The 9,663-nt window shown below is 44.2% G+C and overlaps 1 protein-coding gene across 1 annotated transcript; it reads right to left on the bottom strand.

Moving 5' to 3' along the window:
- Nucleotides 1-1,215: 1,215 nt before the first annotated feature.
- LOC120393590 (olfactory receptor 14C36-like) lies at nucleotides 1,216-2,151 on the bottom strand. Its single transcript, XM_039518219.1, has one exon. It carries the CDS (start codon nucleotides 2,149-2,151, stop codon nucleotides 1,216-1,218), a length of 936 nt encoding a protein of 311 aa, XP_039374153.1.
- Nucleotides 2,152-9,663: the final 7,512 nt, after the last annotated feature.

Below are 9,663 nucleotides of genomic sequence, written 5' to 3' on the forward strand. Positions count from 1 at the left end.
GCTAAATCTCCTTTGTTATGGTTGTACGGTTAGAATAACTTCTGCTTTCTGCTCTGGTCTTTGAGTGCACACCCCATGGCTCCATCTTGCACCTGTCCCTCTCTTAGAGTTGAAAGACGTGATTTTCCCTCTCAAATTGTCTATAGCAATTTGTGCGCCCACCGTTATTTCTCCCACTCTGCTTGGTACCTGCAGTTCTTCCCACAGGAGCTGTGACCAGTAGTAAGTTGAGTGACTAGCCCGGGCTTCATCATACAAAGTACAATTTATTAATCACTGTAGGAACAAAGTGTAACATAAGAAAAAAATATGAGCAATTCCAGATCAATCACTGCAGTTGTTTGGTAGGATAAACATTTATGTTTATTACCTAGACTCAGTTTGTCTTTAGGAAATATTGCAATAGTTTTCTCTTCCAAAATGCCTTTTCAGCATAGCAAGAAGAATACATCATTTATTTTTTTTAAAAAAGATAATATACATAATTTTATAAGGAGTAGGTGCCCTATCACATCATAAATAAGACAATAAAATCCCATGAGCATTAAAACAATTATTTAAACAGGAACTCAGGTATCCATACACCTACAGAAACTTTTTTTAATTTTTCATCATTGGGAAAAGGAAAATTTCAAGTCACCCAGAAAATCCTTTAAAAGACATTATGACATTGACATATTGAATAGATGACAAAATAAATGGATATCCAGATTTAATCAAACATATTCCACCCTGCAAATTCCTACCCCACTAAAGTCACCTGGAATAAAGAAACAAACCAACCAATGAATCTATAAAGTGACACAACATGAAAAAGAAACAAGCAAACAAACAAGCCAAACCTCTCATACCCCAACCACAATTTTTAATCCCAAAAAAGGAAAAGCACCAGAATGTTAATGAAGTCCACTACTGACTTAGCTATGGCTATTGATATTCTGTGCAACATGCTCAGATAGCAAGGTGATGTTAGCAGTATAAGACAGATAGATAGGTGTGTATGTACATTTATGGATAGATATTTAGATTCTGATCTTTTTTACACTGGTGTAATTCTAAATTAACTAATTTTACTTCAGTGGAGTTAGTCCGGATTTTATGATTTCATAAACAGATTGCATTCTATTTTCTCAAGGGGACACTTTTGTCATCAGTTGATTATAACCATAAAGAAGCTCAGAATGAAATCTCAATCAAGTACCAATAATGGACATTTTAATTCTTGGTAATTAATCTCCACACAATCAGTTTCTTTAATGCAGCTTTGATCTCCTTGTTCCTCATGCTGTAGATGATTGGATTCATTATTGGAGGCACCAGGGAATAGAGAACACCCATCATGAGATCCATATTTGATGCTGAGCTGGAGATGGGTTTCATGTACTCAAAGAAGCCAGTGCAAAGTAACAAAGAGACCACAGTGAGGTGAGGGAGGCAGGTGGAGAAGGCTTTACCCCGGCCCTGCTCAGAAGGGATTCTCAGCACTGCTTTGAAGATCTGAACATAAGACACAATTATAAAAACAAAGCAATTTAAACCTAAAAACACACTAAAGGCAAGAGCCCAAACTTCACTGAGGTACGAGTCAGAGCAGGTGAGCTTGAGTAGCTGGGGGATTTCACAGAAGAACTGGTTGATGACATCGGACTGACAGAAGGGTAACCTGAAGGTGTTCCCAGTGTGCAGGGCAGAGTAGACAATACTAGTAATCCAGGCACTGGCTGCCATTTGGACACAAGCTCTCCTGTTCATTATGCTCTCGTAGTGCAGTGGTTGGCAGATGGCGACATATCGGTCATATGCCATGATGGTGAGTAAGGCAAGATCAGCTGCAACGAAGAGAAATAAGAGAAAGACTTGGGAGACACATCCAGGATAAGAAATCACCCTGGTGTTCATGAGGGAGTTGACCATGGATTTGGGGATGGTGACGGAGATGGCGCCGACGTCTAAGATGGACAGATTCACCAGGAAGAAGTACATGGGGGTGTGAAGATGGTAGTTGACAGCTATGGCCAAGATAATGAGAAGATTCCCCATCAGGCCTGCCAGGTAAATCACTAAGAACACCACAAAGTGCAAAATCTGCAGCTCCCGAACATCAGAGAATCCCAGGAGAAGGAACTTGGTCAAGGAGGTTTGGTTGGACATTTTCTTTCTCAGTTCATTGTGTGATGGCTGTGGAGGGAAGGACATAGTGGTGGGGATTAGAGTGAGAGAAGGAGTGGCCCTCATTCCCCACAGCAATATCTCATGATGTGAGTGTCAACAATGCACAGCACTCTTCACTACTATTTAACTAAGAGTGGTGAGTTATCACACACGTGCAAATTGACACGGCTCCCTTAAAGTCAATGGAGTTGCATCAGTTTGCACCATCTAAAGATCTGCCCCAGGATGTGGCTTGATAAAATGCTGTGTGAAGGATGGATCAAAGTACAACCCAATGCAACATTCTAGGCAAGCTGGATCCTCTCTTGCTACAAACAGCCCACCAACACAGCCTGATATCCACTCTCCGAGGAAATATGACATAGACTTGCTCAGCATCGTGTATGAGAGCTTGTCTTTAGTGATTCCACTGCAGTGCCACATAGATGACCTGCTGCCTGCATACGTATTGATTTGTGACACAAGATCCCGCTTCAATCTAAGTGTAACAATGGGGTAGTAGCATCGCTCAGCTACCTCTTTGCTGCAACGTTTACCTCTGTCATTTTATGTCTGTGTGGGTCACTGACCATCAGGAGACTTGGGGTCTATTCTTGTCTCTGCCGCTGACCTGCTCTGTGACCTTGAGCCAGTCACTTCCCCCTTGTGCCTCTGTTTCCCCTCTGACCCTTTCTCTGCCTGGTCTGCTTGGACTGTGAGCTCTGGGGGGGATGAGCTGTGTCTTGTTACATGTATGTTCTCATTTACAGCATATGTGTTTAGCCGGCAGCAATGTGGGACAGAGGATACAGCACTAGAGCAGGAGATCTAGGTTCTAATCCCATTCACCTCCTCTATGTCCGGGGGCAGGGTTAAGAGAGACAGGCTTTGGTGGGAGGGCTTCAATTCTCTGTTCTCTATCTGAGGCACTAGAATGCTTAATAAATATGCTGTGGGCTACCAACTTTGCTGCTTACTCAGTATTGCCATTCAACAAGTGTACCTTTGAAACAGAAATATACACTGTTGCAATAGAGTGTCTGGGTTCAAATTTTTCTGTTACTGGATAATGTTAATATTCCCAACCTGGCTGAAATCAAAGCTTCCAATCTGGAATATTCAAATATTTTCCGTTTAAATTATTTCAAAGGAAAATTGGGGACTTGAAGATGGTGGTCGAGGTCCATGGCTGTGATGATCACAAGATTGCCCATCAGGGCTGCCAGGTAAATCACTAGAAACACCAAGAAGTGTAAAATCTGCATCTCCCGAATATCAGAGCATCCCAGGAGAAGGAACTCGGTCACAGTGGTTTGTTTGGACATTTTCTTCCTCAGTTCATTGTGTGATGAATGTGGCGGGAAGAACAAAGACAACGGTCGGGGTTACATCTACATCCTAAGTATGGCCCTGATTTCCCTCAGGAATATCTGACTGTAGAAGTGTGAAAGGTGCACAGCATTTGTCACTGCCATTGACTAGGAATGGCAAAATAACACACGAGTGTAAATTGGCATGGCTCCCTTAATGTCAATGGAGTTCATAGAATCATAGAATCATAGAATCTCAGGGTTGGAAGGGACCTCAGGAGGTCATCTAGTACAACCCCCTGCTCAAAGCAGGACCAAACCCAACTAAATCATCCCAGCCAGGGCTTTGTCAAGCCTGACCTTAAAAACCTCTAAGGAAGGAGATTCCACTACCTCCCTAGGTAACCCATTCCAGTTCTTCACCACCCTACTAGTGAAAAAGTTTTTCCTAATATCCAGCCTAAACCTCCCCCTCTGCAACTTGAGACCATTACTCCTTGTTCTGTCATCTTCTACCACTGAGAACAGTCTAGATCCATCCTCTTTGGAACCGCCTTTCAGGTAGTTGAAAGCAGCTATCAAATCCCCCCTCATTCTTCTCTTCTGCAGACTAAACAATCCCAGTTCCCTCAGCCTCTCCTCATAAGTCATGTGCTCCAGCCCCCTAATCATTTTTGTTGCCCTCCGCTGGACTCTCTCCAATTTATCCACATCCTTCTTGTAGTGTGGGGCCCAAAACTGGACACAGTACTCCAAATGAAGCCTCACCAGTGCTGAGTAGAGGGGAATGATCACATCCCTCGATCTGCTGGAAATGCCGCTACTTATACATCCCAAAATGCCATTAGCCTTCTTGGCAACAAGGGCACACTGTTGAGTCATATTCAGCTTTTTGTCCACCGTAACCCCTAGGTCCTTTTCTGCAGAACTGCTGCCCAGCCATTCGGTCCCTAGTCTGTAGCAGTGCATGGGATTCTTCCATCCTAAGTGCAAGACTCTGCACTTGTCCTTGTTGAACCTCATCATATTTCTTTTGGCCCAATCCTCTAATTTGTCTAGGTCCCTCTGTATCCTAGCCCTACCCTCCAGAGTATCAACCACTCCTCCCAGTTTAGTGTCATCTGCAAACTTGCTAAGGGTGCAGTCCACACCATCCTCCAGATCGTTAATGAAGATATTGAATAAAACCAGCCCCAGCACCGACCCTTGGGGCACTCCACTTGATACCGGCTGCCAACTAGACATGAAACCATTGATCACTACCTGTTGAGCCCGACCATCTAGCCAGTTTTCTATCCACCTTACTGTCCATTCATCCAGCCCGTACTTCTTTAACTTGCTGGCAAGAATACTGTGGGAGACTGTATCAAAAGCTTTGATAAAGTCCAGAAATAGCACATCCACTGCTTTCCCCTCATCCACAGAGCTGGTTATCTCGTCATAGAAGGCAATTAGGTTAGTCAGGCATGACTTGCCCTTGGTGAATCCATGCTGACTGTTCCTGATCACTTTCCCTTCCTTTAAGTGGTTCAGGATTGATTCCTTGAGGACCTGTTCCATGATTTTTCCAGGGACTGAGGTGAGACTGACTGGCCTGTAGTTCCCTGGATCTTCCTTCTTCCCTTTTTTAAAGATGGGCACTACATTAGCTTTTTTCCAGTCATCCGGGACCTCCCCCGATCGCCATGATTTTTCAAAGATAATGGCCAATGGCTCTGCAATCTCATCGGCCAACTCCTTTAGCACCCTCGCATGCAGCGCATCCGGCCCCATGGACTTGTGCTCATCCAGCTTTCCTAAATAACCCTGAACTACTTCTTTCTCCACAGAGAGCTGGTCACCTCCTCCCCATACCATGCTGCAGAGTGCAGCTGTCTGGGAGCTGACCTTGTCTGTGACGACAGAGGCAAAAAAAGCATTGAGTACACTAGCTTTCTCCACATCGTCTGTCACTAGGTTCCCTCCCTCATTCAGCAAGGGGCCCACACTTTCCTTGACTTTCTTCCTGTTGCTAACATACCTAAAGAAACCCTTCTTGTTACTCCTAACATCTCCGGCTAGCTGCAACTCCAAGTGTGATTTGGCCTTCCTGATTTCACACCTGCATGCCTGAACAATACTTTTATACTCCTCCCTGGTTATTTGTCCAATCTTCCACTTCTTGTAAGCTGTTCTTTTGTGTTTAAGACGAGCAAGGATTTCACTGTTAAGCCAAGCTGGTCGCCTGCCATATTTACTTTTCTTCCTACACATTGGGATGATTTGTTGCATCAGTTTACACCATTTGAAGATCTGGCTCAGGATGTGGCTTGATAAAATGCAGTGTGATGGATGGAGCAAAGCACCTCCCACCGCAATGATCTAGACAAGCTATTTCCCCTACTGGGGACATATGCAAACTTGGATGTGGAGGTAATGTATTAAAAAGCAAATGCTGCCTGATTTCCAGTTTCTGAAGAAATATGACATGGACTCAGAAAGCATCCTCAATGACTGCTCAGTTGTAAGTGTTCCACTGCAACACAACAGAGACAGCCTGCTGCCTGTTTCCAAAACTGATCTGTGGCACCAAATCCCAGCTGCATTTCCATATCTGTGTGATGAGGGGCTAATAGCATCACTCAGCCACTTCTACTTTGTTTAATTTCCCTCTGTGACTGTATATGTGGCCGTTGCCTTTCAGTGGCCATCAGGAGATTTGGTTTCTATTCTTGGTTCTGCCACTGACTTGCTGTGTGACTGTGGGCCTTCCTGTACCTCTATTTCTTCTCCCTATCTTTCTCTGTCCTGCCTACTCCAGTTGGAAGCTCTCCGGGACACAGGCTGTGTCTTACTATGTTTCTATGCTGTCCACCTGTTAAGAGTATTTCTGGTTAGCGGGCATCAGTGTGGGACAGAGGATACGGTGCTAGAACAGGAGATCTGGGGTCTAGGCACATTGCCCTCTTCTATGTTATTGAGCAGAGACAGGCTTTGGCTGGGGGCTTCAGTTCTCTGTGCCTCAGTTTAAAGATGCCTTTATGTATAAAACATATTCTGAGGATACTGACATTGCCGCTTCCTCAATTTTACCATTCTGCAAGAATCTTTTTGAAAGAGCAATAAACGTGATTGGAACAGAGGGTGTTATTGGACAATATCAATGCTGGCCCACTGGCTTAAATATTAGTTTTCAATATGGGGAATTCAGATATTTTCTGTTTAAATTATTTCAAAGGAAAAGTGGGCTTTAAATTGAAAAAAAAAATTGTGATAGGTCTGTGCTATCCTTAAAATCAATGTATCTATTGGAATTTTTTTTCTTTTTTAAAAAAACTCTGTGGAAATTTTTCAGTTTTCAGCATTTTTTAACAGCACCTGTTTGGTTCTTGAGTCACAAACCCAAAAAATGGCTTGGTTTCTACAATTTCAATGAAAAGAGAAATTTTTATGCTGGAAAAAAATGAGCAGCTCTAAATATTTGATTAAATGATAGTAAAAGTTTCAAAGAGTTCCAATTGTAACTCATAGTTCTAGTATTACATTGCTCCAGTATATTAGCACCCGAGCATATTTAACTGAAATAGCAGACTTACAGTGTGGGTCTTTGTGGACTGTTTCCCAGCCTCTGAAGCATTGGGCAGTCCACTGCCAGGATTCTTCTGTCACTGTCTCTCTTTGCACCTGTCAACAATGCCTCATCACTGTGTTATCCAGCTGCTGTCTCCCAGTCTCTTTGCGATATTCACTGAGTTGCTGGGTCTCTCTGCAGTTCCTAGCAGACGGGGACCCATTCCACAGATGGGAGCTCCCCTCTTTGGGCAGGCTTGGCTGAAATGTGAAGGAGTAAATGGGATTGGGGATTGGAAATCCCTCCCAGCTCTGAAATTGATCCTTGCCTGCGCAGGATTCAGACACAGTCATAGCCCAGGATGTACCTTGTCTGGAGCTAAATAGCTGAATCTGAAATCTGATCTCACCTCAGGAACAAACCACCTTGACAAGCTGCCCTAGCTGACCCTAAACACCACAGAGGGGGAAGAGCACCCAACCTGAATCTCACATGATGGCAGCAACCCTGAAAGGACCCTGGATTAAAAACAAGGCAGGGCTGAGTCCCATGTGGCTTCCCAAGGGGATTGCAGAATAGAATAGATATTGGTAGCACAGACACGTGACCTACGATAGCTCAGAGCCCAGTGGCACCAGAGCCGCAGCAGGCCTGGAATAGCCTGTTCCTCATTAATGCCACATAAACAGCTCTGGGGTGTCTGTTACAGCTCCATTTTGTTTCTTAAAGCTGTCCCCTTACTCCATTTTGTTCTTGTTTTCCTCCTGTGGCTGTTAAGTTGTTTAACAAGAGCCATTGCCCTTCTCAAAGGGAGGGCCCCTTAAGTTGTTTAACAAGAGCCATTGCCCTTCTCAAAGGGATGGCCACTTGTGCTAAGTGGGACCACTGCCCTGTTCAAAGGGTTAGTCCTGTTATCACCTTGTTAAAACCTGGGCTTGGTGTAGGGTGGGCACTGTCCAGAGCTGCAAGACCTATTGTGTGTTTAAGATCCTGGGCATGAGTCATACCTCTGGGCTCAGGACTAGTCCAAACATGCCTCTGTGGCTGCCTGCAGTCTTCTCCCTGCCTTCTCTCCTCCCTGTAAGAGGGGGAGCCAATCAGAGTTACTGGCGGGAAGCTGCCAGGGTTTGCCTTTAAAAACAGACATTTTTTAACAGACTTCAGAAAGATTCTTGCATTGCTGCCTGGTCTGATCAACCAGGGGTTCTGGGGGTCCTTTCTCCGCTCTCGTTTTATTTTTGAGCGTACCCCCGTTTTTGAAAAAAAAACCCACGAAGAACGAATTGCTGCCTGAGAGATCTCCTGATTATCAAGACTGTACCGAGCCTTCTGATGTTCTTGCTGCTTCTGCCTCTGCTGCTGCCTTGGGGGATGGTAAGAATCCCTCTGTGAAACTTTCTATACTTTTATTTTATTATTTTAGCTGCTGGCTCTGTCTCCCCAGTGCACAGACTCAAGCTAAACCTTGGTCTGTGTCTTAAAACCTCTCTTACACCCCCACCCTACCCCGTCCTAGCTGCTGGTTCTGTTTCCCCAACAGACAGACCCAAGCTAACTCCTTGGTCTGTATCTGTAATCTGTTTCTAGTTCTGCAGTGCCTTTGCTGCTAGAAATAAGCCTGCTTGCAGCCACCCCACTGCTGCAGTCACCCGCCCCCCCTCTTTGGAGCTGTGTCCTGGACACACACCACTCAGCCCTCTGGAACTATCCTTAGCATAAGGTGCACCCATTCAGTTAAGTTTAGCATTATACTTTGTAAGTTAGGCTTAGAGAATTGTTGCATTGTGTTTTAATTTGTGTAGTCTTGGTTAAGTTAGATCATAGATAAGATTTTGCTGTGTTCTGTATAATTGTAATTAAGTCTGTCTTCCCACTGCAAACACACACCCCCCAGCTTCTCTGTGTCCTTCTACCTTGTTACACTCTCTCTGCTGCTTAAGCTTGCAGCCTGTTTGCTCTGTCTTACTAAGTTTAAATCTCTAGCATAAAACCCCATTGGTTACTTTCTTCCTCTCTGATACCCCTCACATTCTACATTTATACCACTGTGACACATTTTACCTAAAATTGTTTGTTATTTAACACATTTTATCCATAACTGTTAGTTGGTTATATGCTGCTGTGACACACCTTTTTACATAGAAATCGCTAGCTACCTGTTACATTTATACCTCAGTGTTAACTGATTACCCACTGTATTGTATCCTACTGTGTTGTACCCCACTATTGAAACCCCCTTACTGTTCACCAAACAGAAACCCCTCCCCAGTTGTCTACCTTAACAACCCCATACCCCTCACTATTGAATTTTCCCTGTTTTTGTATTTTCTTAATAAAGTTTATTTTGCACCCCACCCATGTGGTAATTGCTCCCCAAGATCCCATATACCTGCAGGCAGGGACATGGGGGAGTAGAAACTTTTTTTTTCTCCTGCATTTCGTCAGCAGCTCTTGGGATGCAGCCACCGCAGGAACCCACAGCTGAGGCTGCTCTGGCTGTTTGATGTTGGTCACTAAGAGGTACCTGGAGGCAAATACTAAAAGCTCTGTGTAATGTCCTAAAATGGTGTAAATTGACACAGTTCCGTTGAGTTCAGAGGAGTTCGGGCTCTTTACACCAAGTGGAGATGTGGCCCTTTGATTTCAATGGAG

The sequence above is a fragment of the Mauremys reevesii genome, unplaced genomic scaffold, assembly GCF_016161935.1.
Source record: "Mauremys reevesii isolate NIE-2019 unplaced genomic scaffold, ASM1616193v1 Contig24, whole genome shotgun sequence".
NCBI lineage: Eukaryota > Metazoa > Chordata > Testudines > Geoemydidae > Mauremys > Mauremys reevesii.

Excerpts from the sequence above, each read along its gene's own strand:
- LOC120393590 (XM_039518219.1), bottom strand. The coding sequence starts at position 2,151 with ATGTCCAACCAAACCTCCTTGACCAAGTTCCTTCTCCTGGGATTCTCT.